The sequence below is a fragment of the Scleropages formosus genome, chromosome 22 (genome assembly GCF_900964775.1).
Source record: "Scleropages formosus chromosome 22, fSclFor1.1, whole genome shotgun sequence".
NCBI lineage: Eukaryota > Metazoa > Chordata > Actinopteri > Osteoglossiformes > Osteoglossidae > Scleropages > Scleropages formosus.
In genome coordinates, this window is record NC_041827.1 from 21,297,899 (window position 1) to 21,320,810 (window position 22,912).

Here is a 22,912-nt window from a genome sequence, read left to right on the forward strand (position 1 = left end):
CACTACCAGAGTAAACGCATACATAACAGAGCACTCACCTTTCTGTCAAGCTTGTCATTTATCTCGTGTGGGGAAAGGGACTGCCCCAGGGTAGGGGGGCTGGGGGCTTTGCTGTACAACTTGTCATCTTGAAGGAAGTGTAGGTTGATCCCACCTGCTGTGGTCTCTTGACAGATCACATTTGGAGTAAAATCTGAATTTAGTTCTTTACTCTTTACAAATTAATTAAGCATTTATGCCAGTATTTGAAACTTATCCTCTGAAAATGTCTTACTCAATCACACATCAGTATCTTACAAAAAATATATATATATATATATATATATTATATATATATATTTTTTTTTTTTTTTATTTAACATTTCTGGCTTGCCTATTTATGTTTACTTGCCTCCTTTTTCAAAACATGTAAGAATGTATCCGTAAAAGCATGTTGCCTCAGCCCTGCAGATGCTGTATGAAGCACATGAGGCATTTTGTTTGTTTGTATATAACCATCACAAATTTGATGTAATGCTGCTGCCAAGATGGGAGAGCAAGGGTCACTACAACCATGCTGGTGGGTGGAGAATGAACACAAGGATTTAGCAAAGAGAGAATGGGATGGACTTTCAGCCTTAATCTTTCTGAAAGGATGACTGGATTTTGTGGCTTCTGACAGGCGGCTTTAGTGGGGACTGCCGTGGTTGGTGGGGATTTTAGCGTGAGCCTTGTCACAGGCCTTGACACAGGACCACAGTCCTGAATCGGCAGCCTGTTTCATGAACCCGAGAGGGGAGGGGGCTTTTGAAGAGGGAACAGGATTTAGACCCCCAGAAGGGGGCAAACACCATGGTCCCTGCTTGAACCCAGACTTGACAAGATGACTTTTATTACTTTACAAGCTGTGTTGTCCTCCAGCCGGGGACCCTCCTTTTCATGTGACCTGCAACTCATGGCTCCGCCCTGTCGTCGCTATTAAATTCTAATAAAGATAAAAGTAAGCTTTGAAGAGCAGTACAGGGCCAGTATGCTTCCCCCTCCTAATCTCTGCACAGTTCGGGTTTCCAATACTTCAAACTCCTCTTATCAGATTCAGCCAAACTAATTGTGCTTCTCTCCCCACCCCCTCCTGGCCCTGCTCCCCCTCACTTTTTTCAACCGCTCCATTTTCTCTCTCCCTCTCCTGCTCTTCTTCTCTCTCTCCCCTCTCACCCATTTATGGGGACCTACATGTTTGGAAACGGCAGAACTCTGTTTGGAAACAAGATCAAATCGGTGGCCAAGAAAGCGTTCTCAGGCCTGGAGGCCCTGGAGCACCTGTGAGTATCCCAGAATGCCATGCGACTCTAGTGTGGCTGCCAAAAGTGGCTGCTTGAGAGGGCTGTTAGCAATTTAATAGCGTCTTTGTAAGAAGAGAAGGCGGCCAGTTTGCAGGGCCAGCTGCTTCCCCCTCGTTAGAGCTGCCTTCAACTTTGCCCTTTTTTCCTGGTGCAGGGAACAGTTATTGACCAGATGGTCAGTTTTTCATAAAAGAATCAATTTATATAAGGCCTTTCACCATCCCTGCATGTTTTGATACTTTTTGCTTTCTTCAGATGTTGGAAAACTTAATAAATATTGTTTTCCTGGTGTGTGTGGATTTGCTGACTTTATGCTGTGAAAAAATAAAATAAGAAGCCCAGGACTGTAGCAAAAACAGGGCTGTGTGTTTGAGAAAGGTATGGCTCTGCCTCCTGCAGCTTCTCTAGACTGATGGTTCTTCAACATCTTTGCAGCAACCTGGGTGAGAATGCCATCCGTTCCATCCAAATTGAGGCTTTTGTGAAGATGAAGAGCCTTCGAGATTTGTAAGTCCTGGTGTTAGTGTGTCGGCATGAGCACAGTGTTTAAACTGCATTGTTCAGAAATACACAGCTGGTAGAATAATTGTTAGAGCTGCTGCCTTTGGACCCTTGGTTGCAAGTTCGAATCCCACCTCCGGCTATAGTAAGTACCTTCAGCAAGATATTTACCCCGAAGTTGTTCCAATAAAACCTAGCTGTATAAAGGGGTAAATAATTGTACCTTACCATTGTCAGTTGCTTTGGGGAAAAGCATCAGGTAAATGAATAACTGTAAATACCATATATAAAATACATATTTATCAAATGCCAAGAAACATGTGATCTTGTATCTGTGGTTCTGTTCACACAGACATATCTTTTATGAAATGAGTCAGGGGCCCCGAGGGCTTTGTCCCTTGACCAAGCCTTCAATTTGTAGGAACATTTTCTTGCCTGGTTGAATTGGGGGAAGAGAAAGGAACGGATAGACAGCCATGGTTTTCTCATCCAAGGCACTAACTAGCCTGCGCCTTCACTAGCTGACAGCAGCAGCCTCTTTCACTATTGAGCAACCTCATGAATAAATCATCCCGGACAGTGTTGCACATTATTCCGTGGTAATATAAGCTATTTTGTAAGGGAAATGGATTTCAACAGTCCATGCAGCTAAAACCCTGTCCCAGATTTTTGACACATCCTAATTCTAATTGACTAAGAGCAGAATAAGTTCAGGAAGAGTTTACACTTACTGTGAAAATTTCTTTATATACACTTTAAACACACTGAACAGGACTTCTGTACGGTTCTTATGTTCAGTTATTTGCAGCAGAAGTTCTGCTTTATGCAAGATGTCAAAGCAGAGAATTCAGTCAGGAAGCAGAACCAGCTCTGTGGGGTTGGACTTGTTGCCTGTGCTTGGCAGCTGTTCAGTTAACCAGTTCAACTATTTAAAAAATGTTCTTGTGCTCACACTCAGCTTGAATCGGATAAATCCAGCTCAAACAATATGGCTTCTGTAGGCAATGAAGTTAAAACTCCAGGTGAGGTGGAAACTGTTGCTTCCTGTGGCTAGGTGCTTTCCTCAGGAAGTAATCGCAGCATACCTTGTAGGCGGATCCAGAGTGACAGTTTCCTGTGCGACTGCCAGCTGCGCTGGTTCCCAGAGTGGCTTGTGGCCCGGGGACTGCAGTCAGGTGTCGAGGCTGCCTGCGCCCACCCGGAGGCCTTGAAGGGTACCAGCATCTTCCAGGCCCAGCCGGAGAACTTCGTGTGCGGTAAGTGTGTTTGTAGACCCCCCTGCCAAAGTGTCTCTTGTAATACAGATTTATTATTCCCCATGAGACAGTTTGAATTTGGGGTTTAATGTTACATTACAGCGTGATGCATTATGCAATGTGGATAACAAAAACACTTTAAGCAACACACACAGAGATGATGATGTGAGGCTTTGTGAACATTTGTGCTTTTGGAGATGGAGGCCCACACAGCCGCTATTTTCGGTGGTTCAACACCTGTTTCTGATCACTGTCGTGTGCATGTGCCGTGGTGGAGCCAGCACTGCGAGTTCCATGGGTCCTCTTGGTTCCCCTACAGACGACCTCCCCAAGCCCCAGATCACAGTCCAACCGGAGACGACAGTGGCTGTGCTGGGCAAGGATGTGCGGCTCTCCTGCACAGCAGCCAGCAGCAGCAGCTCACCCATGACTTTCGCCTGGCGCAAGGACCAGGAGCTGCTTCGTGAGGCAGAGGTGGAGAACTTTGCCCACGTGCGCGCCCGTGATGGCGATGTCATGGAGTACACCACTATCCTGCACCTGCGCCACGTCACCTTCGCCCACGAGGGCCGCTACCAGTGCATCATCACCAACCACTTTGGCTCATCCTACTCCAGCAAGGCCCGCCTCACCGTGCATGGTACTGCTGCCCATCACTCTGGGATAGCGGGGCCTAAATTTGAAGGGTCATTTCTATATTGAAGGGCTGATTCATTGCTCCTAAATGATTTACAGTGTGATGCTACTTATAGTGACACATCCATTTATACTGCTGGGTAAATTTAATGCTTTTTTCACCATCAGTTCCAGAAATGTGCCTTGCTCAAGGGTGCTACAGCAGGGGTGGGATTCAAAAGTGCGTTCATCTGCAAAGTGGCATCTCCAACTGCTGTCTCATCTGCCACCCCTGGATACATTACAATAAAATGTTAAAATATATTCTACCATATTGATTTTTTTCTACTACATATATTTATACCCCTTTATGCTGGGGAAAAAAAGCAAGGTTATAGTACTATGTTTCTACTCTTGACATATCTATGTTTTTCTGAATGGGGACCATCTGTACTCGCAGATTTGGATCTGTGTGGCTGTCTGTTTATTTGAACGAGTCACTTTTCACACTTGCTCCAGACCACTTTTTTTTTTTAACAGTGAAATCAGTGCTGTGTGTTCAGTTTGTAAGCGGTTTATGAGATTAGAGACCAAAGCGGGAGTTGGGTTGGATGGCCTCGGGACAGAAAGCCTGGACAGCCCCTCACGTTCTCGTGGTTGGACTCCCACGGACTCAGTTCCCCGCCTGAAAAAGGGCTTTATTTGGCTGGAATTTGGAACAAATTGATTTGATGGCAGCACTTTGCTGACATTAGAGCTCAATTACATGCTCTGTCAGTTTGTCCAACAGATGCAGAATGCCTGTGTATACATCAAGATCAGCAACAGCATTCTTAGTTTCTTACTTTCCAAATTAAATATTTCCAAAGCATGTTAAACAGTCTTTTTAATGCTCTTCTGTGGAATGTGGGTAGCTTTTCTGCGGCTAACCACGGAGGCTAACCTCTTATCCCTTCCTTCTGTCTGGTGTGCAGTGCTGCCATGGTTTGTGAAGACTCCTCGGGACATCACTGTGCGCACTGGAACCCCAGCTCGGCTGGAGTGTGCCGCAAAGGGGCACCCAGCCCCCGAGATCGCCTGGCAGAAGGATGGTGGGACTGACTTTCCAGCAGCACGTGAACGGCGGATGCATGTGATGCCTGATGACGACGTGTTCTTTATCATGGGTGTGAAGCCTGAGGACATGGGCGTGTATAGCTGTACTGCGCAGAACACTGCTGGCACCGCAACGGCCAATGCCACGCTCACCGTGCTGGGTAAAAGCACAGCCAGTCCCACCGCAAAACTTCACATGCACCCACTTCCTTATAGTCATCACGTGCCATTTTTGGTCCTCCAGCTGCAGCTCTCTCTGCTGTGCCAGAGATCAGGGTCTGGGGTCAAGTCGCATGGGGGGAGGGTCTCACGGTCTCACAGAGCCCCAGTTGTTGCCGTGTTTCTGGCTTTTTTCAGAATGAAAGAAAGCAACACGTTCCTCCCGAAAAACAAATCCTCAATTCATATTCTTGCGCTGCTCGGCTTTCTGTCTTCATCTCATTGTAAAAGCATGACTCACAGCCCTGACCTCTGTCCTCGGGAGCCAAGCAGGCGTTAATTTGGTCCAACGCTCCTACTTACTCCAACAATAAGGCCCCCCAACAGCCGAGGCACTGAACAGCATAAGGGTCAAGTGAGATCTCTTAATCTGGGTATCTAGGCAAGAGGAACTGACAGGCCTCATGCCTCCTTGGAGCAGAGCCGTTTCCTTCCCATAAACCGTTAACATCGCTAGCACCCCTTTGTGGGAGGGGCATTGTGCTTTTCAGAATCTGACATGTCTGGCTTTTACATCCAGGTTCACTGGGTCCTGGATTAATTCTGAATTTGGCTCTCATTTCCTCTTCAGCATGGAGTTGTACATAAGCTGGAGTGGAGCTAGAAAACTGTTCTGTGTTTTCATGGCCCTCTTGTCCTTTTATTAATGGACCTTTTTTTCATGTACTTTTTTGCTTATTGGAATTTGATCAAAACACTGCAACTGTAAGATGACTGATTTATAATTAACTCACATTTAACTGATCCCCTTGTCCCAACACTAGATACACTACTGCTTATTCCAATACTGAGCAGCTTACAATCATTTCTTTCTTTATGCACCAGAACAATGTAACACATGCATTTACTCATATACTCACCTCAAAACCAGAGCGCATGCAGGAAAGCAACACGCCGAGTTCATACAGGTTGAGTGGGATGACCCATGTCCAAACCTGCAGCCGAGGAACCATGAGGCACCCGCGCTAGCTGGTGTGCTACCATACTGCAATGATATTTGGGGGTTTCTGCTTAGGTGGGGTTTGACAAAAGGGTGACCGTTTATCTGTATGTTCCTGTGTGAACAGAGACACCCCACCTGGCACAGGAGTTGGAGGACCGCAGTGTGGCTGTGGGTGAGACTGTAGCGCTGCAGTGTAAGGCCCTGGGCAGCCCGCCACCCCGCGTCACCTGGCTCAAAGAGGAGGAACCCCTGCGGCTCACCGAGCGCCACCATTTCACCCCTGGCAACCAGCTACTGGTGATCCGAGCGGCCGAGCCCGAGGATGCCGGCCGCTACACCTGCGTCATGTCCAACACGCTGGGCACAGAGCGCGCCCACAGCCAGCTGACAGTGCGCCACTCAGCTCCCTGCAGCACCCACGGCAGCCGGGCAGACAGTGCCGTAGCCGTGGGCGTGATAGTCATTGCTGTAGTGACCAGCATCGTTGTGACCTCCCTTGTGTGGGTCTGCATTATCTACCAGACACGTAAGAAGAGCGAGGAGTGTAGCGTCACCAACACAGGTGGGCTTCCAGGACAACCCTAAGCCCAAGATCTATGAGCCGTAATGATGTTTTTAGCAGAGTTGTATTGTTCGTGGGACATGCTAGTGAGGTCCACATTGTGCCAACTCAGATCTTTATGTAGTGTCACATACCATCTGTAAGGTCCTTCGTCTGTTCAAGTGCATATGGAGCGATGGGAACGATTCCTGTTCATGTCCCATAAGAAGGATTCTGTCAGTCCTGTAATAAGCCAAGGAGTCAAATCACAGCCACTTATCTGTGCCTCAGGATTGACCCTCTCCCCCATTCCCACCTCTCACAGACGAGACCATTGTGCCTCCTGATGTCCCCAGCTACCTGTCCTCCCAGGGGACTTTGTCCGACCGGCAGGACGTGTGCATCCGGGTGGAGTCAAACAACAGGTCCCACCCCAATGGACACGGTAAGTCGAACACATCCCATCTTCCTCCTCCATGTTCATTCTCAAAATCATAAATGGTCAAGGAGTTTTGGGCTTGTTAGAAGTGCAGATCTTTGTTTAATCATGTTGATTTTGGTGCAAAATTAAAAGTGGTATGCACTTTAGTTGAACACATCCAATAGGGATACAGTCCAGTATGAATTAAGATTTAGTTTAATGTAATAAAATACAGGCAGCCTGAGTAATTCCTCTTGAATGACTGCTTTTCCTTTGCCTGCAGTGGCTTTCGATGGCACTGTGGTCTGCACGGACTTGCTGGACAATATCAGTAGTTACACCAAAGACTCAAACTACATCCCTCAAGGTTTACAGCCCACGGACATAGATTACCTGGAGAAACACCGCGAACAAGAGTACAGCCAACTGCAAGCAGAGGAAATAGAGCGCTGCAATGGGAGCCCTGGAGTGAAGAGCGAAGTTCAGACTCTCATGTTTCCTAGCAACCATGACAGGATGGCGTTGCCCAAAAAGCAGCCTGACAGCAAAGGTGTGTTTCCCTTCCCCCCCCCCCCATGTTTAAGGCTGTTCTGGTTATAACTGATACTAATCACTTGCTGAGTGTTAAAGGTGTGAACATGGATTCATGTTTATTCCTTTCTTACGACAGGTTCCTCTCTGAAGAACGCAGGGCCATCAGCACCCCTCACCACCCGCTCTGTTCCGCCTACAGAAGAGACCTTTCACAAGCCGGTCAGACTGGCACGAGGTCCTCCACACTTACGGGACACTGCTTTGGACACCAGACAGGCCCTACTATCCAATGGACACCCTCCGAGGTCATGTGACTTCCTTGAGAGTGACTGAATGGCCTGGTGCCAACACTGCTGCTGCTTTTTGCACTGAGAACTGCTACCTCAACTGGGAGGCCTACCTTGCTCTTCAGAGCAGAGGGGAAGGGGCCTGCAGTGAGAGGGCAGAGCTTGTGAGCGCTGCAGCCTGCCCACCAGCAAAGGGCGGAGCTTGCGTGGGTCACGGCCCACCTGAGCGTTTCAGCTGTACATACTTTTAACATCTTCCTGTGGGAAGTGCCCTATGTGGTTCAAACTGTCTTGCATTCAACACATGCAAACACAGGGAACCGTGTACAGGGAAGGCGAGAGGTGCTGTGAGCTCTCACTGTATATAAGAGTTTTCATATATGTGACTTTAAATGAGAGACCAGAGTTTCTTCACTGCATGAGAGAAAAAGATGTGATGGTAGTGCTTTTGCAACCAGGCCTCTCCAGGTTTTTGAGTGTCTCAACTACAGTGCCTTATTGCATGAACAAAGGAAGCGCCAACTCGGCCCCTCACCCCATCGCTGCGCCACACTAAGCTGTACGATGTACCGGTACCCTTTCCTCTTACGATGTAACCATTAATTGCACTTGAGGCCATGACAGAAACACACAGCACTCTCCGCCTGGCCTTAAATCATTACTCTTTTTTTGCCTTTCTAATGAAGCGCTTTGATGTTACTTACTCCCGTATGTTTAGTGGTACAAGATAAATGTCCTGAGCCCTTTTCTACAAGATGCTCAGCACAGACATTAACAAGTGTACTGTAATAGGAACCCTGAATTCTGTCTGTCTTAAATGTTGGCATGCAGACTTTAGCTGCCATAATCCAAAATGAAAGCCTTTCCAGTTCTTTGTGTGTCGGCGGCCAGAATGCTGCTTCTGTGACCTTCCGTTACCCCAAACTTTACTCATCAGTTCTTCGGTTTGGCTATAAATGGTCAGAGGCTGCTGGAGCCAGTGTGTAGACTGTGAGCAGAGAGCACCCTTTACAGCATCATACAGAGTGGGGGGGAAAAAAAAAATGATAGAAACGGCAATAAGGAAATAAGACTCCAATGAGCCATGGGTGGTGGTATTAATAGTGCTAACAGGGCTGCTTTCACTTATAAGGAAAGATGAGTATTATGGTGTTTTTTCCAGAACCCTTAATTTCAAATTAAAACAGTAAATCTGGTTCCCGAGATGGTCAAACGCTACATGGGAGGTCTTCATTGTGCATACTGTTCCATGATGTCCTCTGGAGGGTCAGGTGAAGGTGCTTCTTTATCTGTACAAATCTATTTATTACAGTGGATGTCAAGTGTTGCACCAGTGACAATGTTTTAAAAAAAAAAACCTGAAGTGTCTATTAAAGTCACTTTTATTATGCTACATGGGACTTTCTCAGACTTGTGTATAAAACAGGATTTTTTTTCTCTCTCCATTCCAGGGTCATTTATTGTAGTGTCTCAAAATTCCTCCGTCAACACACGTTTGGTTTGTCCACCATAAGAACACCCTCAAATGCTGAAAATAACCTAAGCAGTTCCCTTCTCATATCACCTGTTACATGTCCAAAAGGTGAATGTTCATTACGTTTCTGAGCCAAGTGGTACCTGTTTGCAGAGTCCAAAGCCGACCTGTCTCGCACTGGTGTCCCATTCCAACGAAGCATTTCAACCTGGATGGATTCCTGTCCCAGACGAGAAGCTAGACGCCAATTCCCTTTTCCTTCCTACTGAGCGATGGATTTAGGTTCGCGGCTTTAACCGATTCGGTTCAACTCCTTGATCCAAAGTGGCCTCCTGTGATCAGTGGACCGAAGGACCTGGGCACCACGACTTACCAAGAGACAAGTTGGGGCTCGTTCGAGTGACGTGTTGAGGCCTTTTGCTGGGAACTCAGTTCATCGCTGAACATGGTCACCAAGTCGCTGCAATTTAGCCCGTTGATAGGCACATGCTGTTGAGCAGGAGCACGGCCCCCTGGGTAATGGCAGCGGCTCCCTAGAGACGAGCCGCCCCTATAGGAGAACGCTGCGGACCTTCTCGTAGGCGCCGAGGAAGATGAAGCCGCCGATGCCGATGAAGGCGACCCTGGGTACGGCGCCAGCAAAAACGCTGCAAGAAAAACGGGATTATGAATGTTGACCCGCCATGGTAACTGGTGCACAGTAATAAGGAAAAACCCAGTCGCATTAAATTTAGCAAAATATAAAACTAAGGTCCATACAAACGATCGCTTTGGATGGGAGACAAAGTTTCAAGGCAAATCATCGCCACACGGAAAACAATGTACTTGGAACACGCCGCTCCCCCTTTCCCGTAACCGGCCGCGTTTCTGCTCCAAGTTATTTTAGAGCTGAAACGTCTTCTGTGAGAGATTAGCCATGGAGTCCAGCGGAACGTGGCCCCAAGAGCTGTTGATGTTGGAGGGGTTGCAGGGTGCGGCGGCCCGTGAAAAGTGCCGCGCTCCTTCAAGGCCTTTCCCGCACAGCTGTTTTCGATATTAATCCCAGCCTGGGGGTGTCGGCCATGACAGATAGGCAGATGACACCCGTGTGCCCCCGCCGCCCCTGTCCGCGAAACGGCGGCTCGCGCCTCCTAGGCACTTCGAGGCCTCGAACCCTGGACCCTGCCCGCCCCCGCTGTGCGCATTCTGCTCAGGCTCTTGAAGGACAGGGCACCTGCAGGTGTTTTACGACCCTCTGCATTTAGAACGGGGTCACGAGCGCCATAACCGCTAATACATCAATTTTGTCAAGCGTGGAGCTGTACAAGGTGCCAAGCATGTCGGAGATCTCCCAGCTATCCCAGCGATCCGTAGTGCCTGGCGCTCTGAGCGCCCCCGCTCGCAGGACGCTCGCTCTTTGTAAATTAGCAGCGCAGCCCATACTCGGAACAGGCACGCACTCCTAGACATCTATTACTGCAGTCACTGGTACAGAAGTTTAAATGTTTTTGTCAGCGTGTGTGAAATAGGCCGACAACTTACAGCTGCCTGTGTCTTCATTTTACATTCAGTGTAAACGTACAGTAGGTGCCTTAAACATACAGGCGAGTAGCAAAAGCGAAACGCGAGAACCGAGTTCGTGCTGCAGTTCAAGGGTTGCCGTTATTAAATGAAAAGGAACAACATTCACTTATTGGAAACTTTCCTCCAAAGCAACTTAAGCTCCTTACACTGATTTACTGCTTTACGGGGTTTGGTCGTTTTTGCTGTATCAACTCAGGATAAGTATTGTGGTGCAGGTGATAGTGTAGTGGTTAGAGCTGCTGCCTTTAGACCCTGAAGGCTGCAGTTTTGAATATCACTTACTGCTATAGTAGCCTTGAGCAATTGCTTTGGTAAAATTACCTCGATATGTAAATGGGTAAATCATTGTAAACCGCTTAACACCATAAGCTGCTTTGTAGGAAAGCTAAATTAATGTAAATGTAAGAACCCTCATCAAAGATGCTACAGAGGGGGGCGGGATTTGATCCCGTGTCCTTCGAGTGCAAGGTGGCAGCACTAACCGCTGTGCCGCCGGTTGCCCCGTAAATAACAGAATAAAAAGAAGGGACGTAAAACAACTTCCCTCCATTCATGCTGAGATCGCTCATTCCAGGGTGGTTTTTTACCATCCAAAATTTTAATCACCACTGGAATTCTCACCTAGCAGACCATCGATACTTGATAAGATCAACCACCTCCTCACATTCCAGCTCAGCTCAGCTCACACGCTCGTTATTTCCTCCCTTCAAGGGAGTCGAACCCACCTGTTTGGGATGAGCAGCCGTGCTGCCTTTACATGCCCCCGGGGCCCCACTGACTCACGGTGACATCATGGGCCCCGCTGCCGCAGCCAAGCATCTCTCGGTGCAGCCAGTCACCTCCGGATCGATGACTAAACCCCTGAAAATACTCGCTGACTAATTCCAAGAGGCCAGGAGGAGCGGGGGCTTTGACCCAAACGCATTAGTCAGCTAGGGACCTGTGCAAAACCTGGACGGGAGCAGAGAGGAGCGGAACCAGAGAGCAAATACAGGATACGTTTTGGATCCACACTCAGTCTGTGTCGAGTTTATATACTAATATTTCATCATTTATCTGACACTTCTCAAGAAAGTGACTTACGCTGGTTTACCCGGTTACACAGCTGGGTGAGTATTTTGAGTAACAGTACTGTAGGGGGAGGTGGGATTCAAACCTGCAACCTGTTCAAGTCCAAAGGCAGCAGCTTAAACCAATACATCACCTGTGACTCCCCTCTTCTCCCTGTGGGCATGGGTTTCCTCCCACAGTGCAAAGACTTGTGTTTCAGGTCAATTCTAACACTAAGTCAGCATGGATACAGGTGTCAACGAAACACTAATCAATCACTGTGCATGACTTTGGAGAAAAATATCAGCTAAATTAATACAACCATTTATATTTGGACATACACTAGAATATAGGGCTACATTTAGCCAATACAATGAAAATAGGAACGACAGCGAATTACAGCAAACCAACAAGCAGCAACTCCAACGGTCAGCGGTCACCGCAGGGTCCATCTGCTCATTGTTCCCCATGTTCGTAGTCGTCAACATAACGACACTTTGTGAGAGAAAGAGCCGGAATCGCTGACCGGCAATTTCTCACTCATCCATTAAATGTTAGCAGCAGATCAATAAATGGAACTTCGCTTCATAAAGAGCAATAAAATCCATAATGTCTTAATCAATACGGGCAAAGGTTTTGCTTTGAGGGAGCCTCTTGGTGCTCCACAACGGGTCCCATCCTCATCCACCCATCTTTGGCTGCATTTTTCCCAGATGAAAGCAGAAAAATACTTAGTACTACACTATTATTGTTGTGATCCAAACCCACATGTAGTGTTACTTATTTAAAGAGTTTTTTTTTTTACTGCAATAGAGTGGGGTACTGCACCCTGCTCAGCATTACAGCATCAAAACCAGTTCTGGGATTTGAAGCGACAGCCTTCAGATGACCAGTTAGTGGCCTTATCCACCATGCTACCTGCTCTCTGTTCATGCCAAGGTATTGTAATTTCCATCATCCATCCATCGATCCCACTTGTCCTAATAGGGTCACGGTGGCAGCAGGGAGAGCAGAGAGGCCCAGCCGCCCCTGTCCCCCACAACTTCCTCCAGGTCAGCCTGGGGGATCTCCAGCCGTTCCCAGGCCAACTATGAGATATAATCCCTCCAGCGGGTCCTGGGCCGACCTCGGAGCCTCGTCCCAGTTGGCCGTGTCTGGTATACCTCCAAAAGGAGGCGCCCAGGGGGCATCCTTATCAGATGCCCAAACCACCTCAACTGGCTCTTCTCAGCGTGAAGGAGTAGCGGCTCTACTCTGAGTTCCTCCCGGATGTCCGAACTCCTCACCCTGTCACGGAGAGTGAGTCCCGACACCCTGCGGAGAAAACTCATTTCGGCCGCTTGTACCTGTGATCTTATTCTTTCGGTCATTACCCAAAGTTCATGACCATAGGTGAGGGTAGGGATGTAGATCAACCAGTAAATTGAGAGCTTCGCCTTATGGCTCAGCTTCCCCTTCATCACTACAGTCCGGTACGGCGACCGCATTACTGCTGCTGCTGCTGCTCCCAGTCTGCTGCCGATTTCACGCTCCTTCTCCCCTCACTCGTGAACAAGACCCCAAGATACTTGAACTCCTCCACCTGGGGCAAATGCCCCAGGTATTGTAATTTTTTTAAACAAATATTTTAACAATGATCATGACAGTAATCTTGTCACGTATCAATAAAACATCTTCAAGAAACACACACAGCGTCCTACGCAGTGTATAAAACAGTGTAAATTCAGTATTTACATTTTCTGCATTGCATTTTTGAAGTCCTATGCTTGCACATCACTTGAAATATTGTTAAAGTTATTTTTGACAAATTAAATGCGAGAAAAATTACAGAGGGAGGAACCCGGTGCAAAGAACACGATCTTTCCTTCCAATTCTGTATTAGCACTTTTTAGTTATGGACTGAGTGCCGTACACTAAAAATCACATGCAGATGACCTGTATCATAATTTTTAAAACACCATTTTACAAAATCCTGAAAAAACGGTACGCAGCAAATTATACCGCTCATGCAAAATACCTTTTCTGAGAAGCAGGTGTCACCTGCGCACACAAGTAGACGGCAGTGTGAGAATGAAGAAATGTGACCATCACAGGGAGGCACTAATGAATGGATGGGCTCTTATTCTTTATACCAGCAACAGTGGCACACAGTGAGAGGCTGTATACACACACACACACACACACACACACACACTCACCCAAAGAGGCCCTTTGTCTTCCAGACGTCAAGGAGAACCAGGGGGACGTTACCTCTCGCCGCGCTTGACCCAGCCTCCAACAGAGAGACAAAAAAAAGAAACACACACGCACACAAAAACAGCATCTCAGAGCAGATAGATACCTGATCATCTCAGCATCCAGCCCTGTACCCCTCAGAGTAACAGGTGCCCTTGTTTCCTGGTCCAACATCATCATCATCACCACATCTATTTATCTATCTGACTTTTCTCCAACATGATTTACACTGTCAAGCTATTTGCTGAATGATTTACCCATTTATACAGCAGGGTAATTTTTGCTGTATCAATTCAGGGCAAGTGCTTTGATCATCAAGGGTATCACAGCAGGAAATTGGATTGAAACCCAGGACCTTCAAGTGCAAAGTAGTGGCACTTTGGGGTTGCAATGCCACATGCACTTCAGATCACACCCAAAGAGTGATTCTCACACGGCATGTTGAAGGCCAGAAGAGCCAGAGATCCCGAGGCCCAAAGTGAGAAAACGTGGAGGAAATTATGTTGATTCACATCCACATCCCCATTTTCCTCTGACCACAGAGCCGTGAAACAGGGGGTCTGCTGTCCAAAACACACAACCCATACTTTGAGCTGCAGTTCAGGGGCTGGCGCAGACAGATAGGTTGCTCATGCAGGAGCACTGGCCCCACCCCCTGGCCCCTTCATCAAGGTTTTCGCTGCGGGCTTTGGCCAGCTGACAGAGTTCAAACCTGACACCAGACAGCACAATGCAGTTTTCAAAGCACTTCTCATTTCTCCTGCAATGGAAATAAACTTCTGGATGAGAGTTAAACCAAAGCACCACACAAGTTCTTTAACCACCAGGTTGGCCCAGTAGGGGAGGGCAGATCCTGAATTGGATCAATGGAGCTACAGCAGGAGGTGGGATTTGAACCCAACTGCAAGGGAACAGCTCTAACCACTGCACCACCTGCTGGCTCCGCACATAATACACACCTTCATGAACCCCTAACAATGTCATGAACAAATGAAAGTTTCTCAGAGCACTCGTCACCCACATTCCTGGTCCACTTACACTGCCATAATGCCTTGCAGATGATCACTGGTCTTACCTTCGCTAACATGATTCTGGTTTTCGCTACATCGAGAGGTGTGGTGACAAACGCAGCTACCCCACCTGCAGCCAGACAGTGACACACACACACAAACGTCATTACAAGTGTCAGAAGAGGAAAACGGCTGATATATTCAGGATTATGATTCATACTCAATAAGCATCTGTAGCCAGGAGAGTGTTGTTAAATGATGCAGAACAAACTCCTGTAGCTCAGTACAGTGTACAGTTTAGACAGTGACAGAGACGGGCAAAAATGGGGGTGCCGGACATAATGACTGTCCTTCCACAACCAAAGGTCTGTGTCTAAAGCTCTTCGTTACTCTGACTTCTACGTCTTCTCGTAGAACAGTGTCTGCTGAAAGAGTATATGTACAGCAGTACTAGGGGGGGTAAATGATGGACCCACTCTCACCCCCCAGGGCTGCACCATGGAGACAGCAGGTCTAGGGCCTCGCCGGTCTGGGTCACAGCCCCAGGGCTGCCAGGACCCTCTCCAGCACCTCGATCGTTCTGTTCCAGACATGCTGGATGAAGCAGCCCCGAGAGCTTGTCCAAGTTGGACTCGGCGCTCAAACCTGGAGCCAAGGGCTGTCCCTGCCTGAGAAGGGAAGGCGAGGCGGCCAAACGGCTCGCGCCTCCCGACACCTCGGCCCTGATTTGTGTCTCGCAGCTCCTCTTTTTTAAACTTCCAGTCACATAGCAACAATGGTCAGCAAACACCGACATCTGGGACACAGCAGAAGGAAGACTGAAGGGAATGCAGTAATAACTAGACGTGAGCAGTTTGTGCCGTCGCACTGAGAATCTGTCCTCTTTAGTGACCCTTTTACTTTATATTTACCAAGAAGCCAAAAAATAAAAAATAAAATAAAATTCAGGATTAGGCCTGCTTTTCACCTGTGATATCACACTCAACCCTTAAATTTACATAACTACTAATGCAATACATTTTTACATTAATTATATAGTTATGTTCCAGAGTAAAAGAGACTTTAGTATTACTTAAACATTTCTTTACAAGCTAGTAGGTAAATCTTTTTAAAAATTGCGTTTATTACCTTCACATGTATTCTTTAGCTGATGCTTTTCTCTGAAGTGACTAACACTATCAATTTCCAATGGCCCATACGTACTGTACCTCCGGGTCATTTTCAAGAGAAAAAAAATTTATATTTTTAGTGAAAAAATATTTTAAATGACTTTTTAAAACAAAAATGATTTTTCAGATTCAAAGTTATTTCAGTATAAAATTTTCCATACTAGCTGAAAAAAATGACTATTTAAGAGATTTTCTCCAAAGCCATTACCATTAATCTACTTACACTGATTTGAATGACAAAGATAAAATCAACTATTTTATTATTCATTTAAATTTATTCATTTCACCGAGGCCTTTCTCCAAAGTGAGTAACAATGTCGAGCTATATACTTAGAACTATTTACCCCATTTATTATATAACTGGGTAATATTTACTGGGGCAATTTAGGGTAACTACCTTGATCAAAGCTACTACAGCTAGAGGTGGGATCAATTATTACCTAAATTATTAATATATAATAATTCTACTACACACTGTGCAGGAAAGTGATTGTCAGCTTCAGTTTCTGACTAAGCCAGAAGGGAACCACTTTATTCAGGGTTTTCATGTTATAAAACCTGTTTATGTGACAAATAATTCAGTTAATTTTGACACAGTCTTACAATTTACCTTTAAAAACTAGTACTAAACCTGCTATTTTAGTTGTGAGGTTTACTACCACAGGCAATGTTGAGACTGGTTGACACATGTGGCAGGAAGTAGGACCAGCATACAGTGGCTTTTTCTTTTTTTTTTTTTTTTTTTAAACTGAAGCACAGTGTCAGCATGCTTTGCTCAGTGAAATATACACTCACTGGCCACTTTATTAGGTACACCTGTTCAACTGCTCATGAATGCAAATCAGCCACTCACATGGCAGCATCTCAATGCATTTAGTCATGTAGACATGGTCAAGACGATCTGCTGAAGTTCAAACTGAGCATCAGAATGGGGAAGAAAGGTGATTTAAGTGACTTTGAACATGGCATGGTTGTTGGTGTCAGATGGGCTGGTCTGAGTATTTCAGAAACTGCTGATATACTGGGATTTTCACACACAACCATCTGTAAGGTTTACAGAGAATGGTCAGAAAAAAATAGAAAATATACAGTGAGCGGCAGCGGGCGAAAATGCCTTGTTGATGCCAGAGGTCAGAGGAGAATGGCCAGACTGGTTTGAGCTGATAGAAAGGCAACAGTAACTCAAATAACCACTCGTTACAACCAAGGTATGCAGAAGAGCATCTCTGAACGCACAACACGTCGGACCTTGAAGCAGATGGGCTACAGCAGCAGAAGACCACACCGGGTGCCACTCTGTCAGCTAAGAACAGGAAACTGAGGCTACAATTCACCCGGGCTCACCAAAATTGGACAACAGAAGATTGGAAAAAAGTTGCCTAGTCTGATGAGTCTTGATTTCTGCTGCGACATTCAGATGGTAGCATCAGAATTTGGCGTAAACAACACAAAAGCATGGATCCATCCTGCCTTGTATCAACGGTTCAGGCTGGTGGTGGTGGTGTAATGATGTGGGGATTGTTTTCTTGGCACACTTTGTGCCCCTTAGTACCAACCGAGCATCGTTTAAACGCCACAGTCTAACCTGAGCATTGTTGCTGACCATGTCCATCCCTTTATGACCACAGTGTACCAATCTTCTGATGGCTACTTCCAACAGGATAACGCTCCATGTCACAAAGCTCAAGTCATCTCAAACTAGTTTCTTGAACATGACAATGAGTTCACTATACTCAAATGGCCTCCACAGTCATCAGATCTCAATCCAATAGAGCAGCTTTAGGATGTGGTGGAACGGGAGATTCGCATCATGGATGTGCGGCCGACAAATCTGCAGCAACTGCGTGATGCTATCATGTCAATATGGACTAAAATCTCTGAGGAATGTTTCCAGCACCTTGCTGAATCTATGCCACAAAGAATTAAGGCAGTTCTGAAGGCAAAAGTGGGTCCAACCAGGTACTAGCGAGGCATACCTAATAAAGTGGCCGGTGAGTGTAGACAGTAAAAATATTTATTATGGATGCAGAATTACTGTGTTAGTGGGGGAAAATGCTTTGGTGAACATCTCACTGAATAATAAGCCCTCTGTATGGGGGGAGGAAAAGGTATGTATTTCCATTAATCGTTGTAGAAATTTTTCTGCAGTGCATGAGCCTTGTTATATGAAGAAAAGGTGTACATATAGTGGGGAAAAAACAAACAAACAAACAAACAAAAAAAAAAAAAAAAAAAAAAAAAAGGGACATTTACATTCATTTCTTGTACTGTCTGCACTCTTCCTAGGCCTCCCTGTCTAGTCTGGGCCGGACCGTGAGATGACGGTCTTTTGTTGAGAATGTCCGGGGCCACAGAGCATTGTGGGTCAGACAGCTGCATGTGTTGCCACCCCTGGTTGTCTCGTTAAAATGCAAGTAAAAATCCTCCCCTCATTGCAAGAAAGTATAAATAATCCCGTTGGTGGTTTACAGTACGGCACCCCCTGCCCAGAGTTACACAACCCAACGACCTGCTGAAGCGGAGACAACCTGTGTGGAATTCCTCTGGAATGCAGACTTTGTAAATATATATTCCTGGCAACATTTCCTCTGCTTTCTGGGCGCACCTGCGAACGCTCCACACACAGCAGCCTGCCAGGAGTGCAGGGTGTGACCTTGTGCCTGTGACCAGCGGCTCTGTAAAGAAAGGGGGAGGGGGGGTGGCACAGGGAAAACACCAATTACACTTGAAACTTGACATGGCAACCATGCCGCAGGGTTACTGATGAGTTGCCGTTTTACTCGAATCCATTTGTAAAGAGTCAAAAAAAAAAGAGGAAAACTGGAAAATGCCGGAGTCTGTCACCGTCCCGCTGCCCCACTGAGCTGCAATGACACTGATCTCTCAAGAGGAGATGTAATTTTTACCTAAGGAGATGTGGCCATTTCACTCATACTAATCGAGAACAGAAAATATGCATTTAAATAGTTCCCCAGATTTTTTCACAAATTTCCCTGACAGCTGAAGTAGTCGCCAACAAAATAACATTCTGTAAGCCACTTTGGAATAAATAAAATACATACACCATAAATCACTTTGCAAAAACATATAAACAGACTAAGTCACTTTGGGGGGGGGGGAATTTCATCTTACTTTTAATATTATTCTTTCACCAATTTCTTCCCCCTCAGCATTATTGTGCAAGTTGTAAGAAAAAGTGTCAGAGAAATGTAGAAAGGATCCAGAGAAAAAAACGCAAGGGCTCTCTCCCAGATCTGCGTTGGCCGCTGCATTCCCCAAATCGGCCGCGTCCAGCGGGTTGGCCTCACAGAAATTTCTGCTCTAGCTGGACAGACATGATGTCATTCTCACAAATGCTGCATTAAATTCACTTTTATGTAGCGAGGACAGACAATGGCGCAGGAATATAAATAGTCAGATACAGCGCGGCACATGACAAACGGCAACTACATTTAATTGTGACAACGGTCACCATTAACGAGAGTGAAGTTCTGAAAGTCTATTACGGATATCACCAGAAGAACAGATACAAGCTGTAAATCTGCTTAAAAGGGGCAGTTAATTTTATTATAAGTCCATTAAACACAGTTTAAAAGAACAGAAAAAGGTACAAATTAACAGTCTTGCATACCTTCAAATATTCCCATAAAGGAAACTGCACCAAGGAGAAGGGAATCTGAAATTTAAAAGGAGAAATATTTTGTTATGTTCTTTAGCATATAAAGGGCCACTGGGTGGCATAGTGGTTAGACCAACTGCTGTGCAACTGGAAGGTCTTTGGCTTGTATACGCCACCCCCAATAATTCCCTTGATCGAGACAGCACTTATATATAGGGGTCCTGTAAAGCAAAACAACTGCTACAACAACTTATGAAAATATGTACCTTTTTGTTATACAACAGTATTTTCCTGTTACACTGTCATTTAGCTGAAACAATGGATATTTTATTCATTGCCTATTATGTATTTCACTCTGCAAAGCACAGACATACCAAAATCAAATGCTGTATTACAACATCACATGGATGATCTCATCCAATCACAACCATTAATTGTGGTAAATATAATACCACAACTGAATAGATTTGGTATTATTATTTATTTACCTGATGCTTTTCTCCAAAGCAATTTACACTGCTACATTACTTATTCATTCATTATTTACCCACTTATACAATTGGGTAATTTTCACTGTATCTTATTCAGAGTAACTACCTATATCACAGATGTGACAGAAGGAATAGGAAACAAACATCTGATGGGAACACTACAGAGTACCTGTAACAGCACAGGGTGTGTGTGCTTTGCAGAGTGACAGACAGCAGCAAACCTGTGATCTGTTTGTGAACAAAATTGTCAAAAATGTCTCCATCAGAGGTTTACTCTGCCTTGTACCCTATGCCTCCTGGGTAGTTCAGTTACACAGATTAATCAAAACATAAAATAAAAAACACGCTATAAAGTATTTTGTTACAAATATATAATGTTGGTGTCATGTAAAAATTAGTTATTTTGGTAACTAGACTTTAAGATACATTTTTCAAGGAAACTATTTTTTCCCCTCATAAGAAACAACAGTAATTCAACCTCCTCACAACGAGAATTCGCCAAACAGCTCAATTTCATGGAACGAGTTAACCGTGTCACGAATAGGCATATTTAGCCTGAATCGATACAGTAAAAGTTACCCAGATGCATGTACATGACATGACATTGTGAGTTACTATACACAAAGGTGACAGATGAGTGAATAACAACAACTATAATGGAGTGATTATGTGTAACAATCCCTCACATGTAAGGATTTTCAAACTGTAGCACCAATTATATATAACCATGCCAGTCAGTGTTTGCAGTATAACTACAGTAATACCTAGTTGTGTGTGAAAACATTCGTGTACTAACTGACACAGGTGGACAGAATCAGCAGCAAATCCAAGTCTGACCATCCTGTCTGGAATGACAGCTGTGTATCCATTGCAGCACCCCTGCCCCATCCCCACCCACAGCTGGAGACTGATGACTAACAGACGAGGGCTTTCGCGGTCTGACTGCCGTGACGGAGGGTCAGCGTGACGGACACCTGTCACCCGAAGCAGGCTGTTGGCTCAGACAGGAAGTGACAGGGAGAGGAAATCAATGCTGCTGCACGCTGAGCCAGCAGGATGAACCCTCAGCGGACCCCCAGCATCTGCCACACAAATAGAAAGGAGCCCTCTCTTCTCATTCCCAGCCCCCCAAGGAGCCACAGCAGGTTGCCCCCCCAGCGCGCCTCCTTGGAGCAGCAGTTTATGACCCCTTCCCATCCACCCCCTTCTTCCCCACCATATGTGGTTCACGTGTCGCCCAACAGAGAACAGACATGACATGAACAGAAGATGAAGTTGAGGAGAACACGACAGACACGCGCGTATAGTAAACTCAACATCCCATTTCTACCAAAACCCCACTGCTCAACAGTGACTACACTGGGCCAGCAGGTGGCATAACCGTTAGGGTGCCCATCTTTCAGTTGAAGGACCTGAGTTTCAATACAACCTCCTAATGTAGTACCATTGAACACGGTACTTATATTTACCTGAAAGTTTCTCCAGTGCAAATGACAGTATTAAGCTACAGTACTTATAACAATTTATCCATTTACATTTATTCATTTAGCCGACGCTCTTCTCCAAAGCAACTCACACTGTTACGACTTACAATTAATCTACCTACAATTATTTACCCATTTGTACAGCTGGCAAATTTTTACTGTATCAATTCAGGCTAAGCACCTTATCAAGGGTAGTACAGTAGGAGGTGAGAGTCAAACCTGTATCCTTTGAGTACAAGGTGGCAGCTTTAGCCACTACATAACCTGTTGCTGCATAAACTACTCCTATAAAAATTTCACACCAGTATAAATGGGTAAAACTGTGTAAGTACTTTAATGTCATAAGGCACTTTGAAGAAAAGCATCAGCCAAATAAATACTTATCTAAACTGATGTTTGAGAAAATCACTTTAAGTCTCTTAGTACACAACTCCAACATCATGAGTTGCCTTGAGCAAAAGCGTTATTTCAATTATTGTTACAGTGATTTCTGAGTACAGAACCCAATCATTGTGTCCATGTGCCTTTTGAATTCTTTACTTGGGACTGAAACTGAAGACTAACTTGGTATACATTTTTGCTGGAGCAGCTCTTTGTTGTGGGATCAGTCTGATGACTGAGCGCTGGGCCAAGGTTCTCGAGACCAGGCAGACGCCGATTTTTGAAACTGCAACCTACCACATGTCTTTTATTAGAAGTGCGCAAAAAAAAACCAAACTTTAAGTTCTTATGAAAGACCTTCTGGGAACCTTGAACGGTCTCAGCTGATTTATGACTGGAGATGACACTGCTGGCAGAGATGAACCTTCATAAAGCTGGAGACAGTCAGATTTACGCTGCTCATCTATTTATTGCTCATGTACGGCTCATGGCGAGGCAGATCTGGAGTACCACTAAGTGCAGAGAGAGAACAAGAGGGCATAACCTGATCTGAGATTAGTAATTTAGGACACTGACGCAGTAGCACTACAATCATCCCCAGACATACACCAAATCAGGATGTGACAATTCAACTTTAAGGGGAGTTTCATTTAATACCACGACTTTTGCTTACAAGGTATTGCCTTACAAGGATGGACTTTG

The 22,912-nt window shown here is 45.6% G+C and overlaps 2 protein-coding genes across 10 annotated transcripts in view; one reads left to right on the top strand and one right to left on the bottom strand.

Annotated features, from left to right (window-relative positions):
• lrig1 (leucine-rich repeats and immunoglobulin-like domains 1) overlaps window positions 1-9,363 on the top strand; it is a 34,913-nt gene extending 25,550 nt beyond the window's left edge. The window contains exons 10-19 of one of the 2 annotated variants that reach the window (XM_029248018.1): window positions 1,230-1,301; window positions 1,758-1,829; window positions 2,916-3,079; window positions 3,399-3,719; window positions 4,669-4,950; window positions 6,076-6,513; window positions 6,818-6,937; window positions 7,197-7,463; window positions 7,584-7,752; window positions 9,186-9,363. In XM_029248018.1, coding sequence (XP_029103851.1) covers window positions 1,230-1,301; window positions 1,758-1,829; window positions 2,916-3,079; window positions 3,399-3,719; window positions 4,669-4,950; window positions 6,076-6,513; window positions 6,818-6,937; window positions 7,197-7,463; window positions 7,584-7,752; window positions 9,186-9,339 — 2,059 coding nt within the window. In that variant the 3' untranslated portion in view covers window positions 9,340-9,363. Of the gene's footprint in view, window positions 1-1,229; window positions 1,302-1,757; window positions 1,830-2,915; window positions 3,080-3,398; window positions 3,720-4,668; window positions 4,951-6,075; window positions 6,514-6,817; window positions 6,938-7,196; window positions 7,464-7,583 lie in introns of both variants that reach the window. The other variant, XM_018734090.2, reaches the window with a different exon arrangement.
• A 192-nt stretch (window positions 9,364-9,555) lies between these two features.
• Window positions 9,556-22,912, bottom strand: part of slc25a26 (solute carrier family 25 member 26) — a 44,642-nt gene continuing 31,285 nt past the window's right edge. For 2 of the 8 annotated variants that reach the window (XM_018734091.2, XM_018734094.2), the window contains 5 exons: window positions 19,867-19,911; window positions 18,841-18,910; window positions 15,132-15,196; window positions 14,020-14,093; window positions 9,678-9,855 (listed from right to left, as the gene is read on the bottom strand). In XM_018734091.2, the coding sequence (XP_018589607.2) occupies window positions 9,759-9,855; window positions 14,020-14,093; window positions 15,132-15,196; window positions 18,841-18,910; window positions 19,867-19,911 (351 nt within the window). In that variant the 3' untranslated portion in view covers window positions 9,678-9,758. Of the gene's footprint in view, window positions 9,856-14,019; window positions 14,094-15,113; window positions 15,197-18,763; window positions 18,911-19,866; window positions 19,912-22,912 lie in introns of those variants that run through there. The other 6 variants (XM_018734095.2, XM_018734092.2, XM_018734093.2 and 3 more) reach the window with 5 other exon arrangements.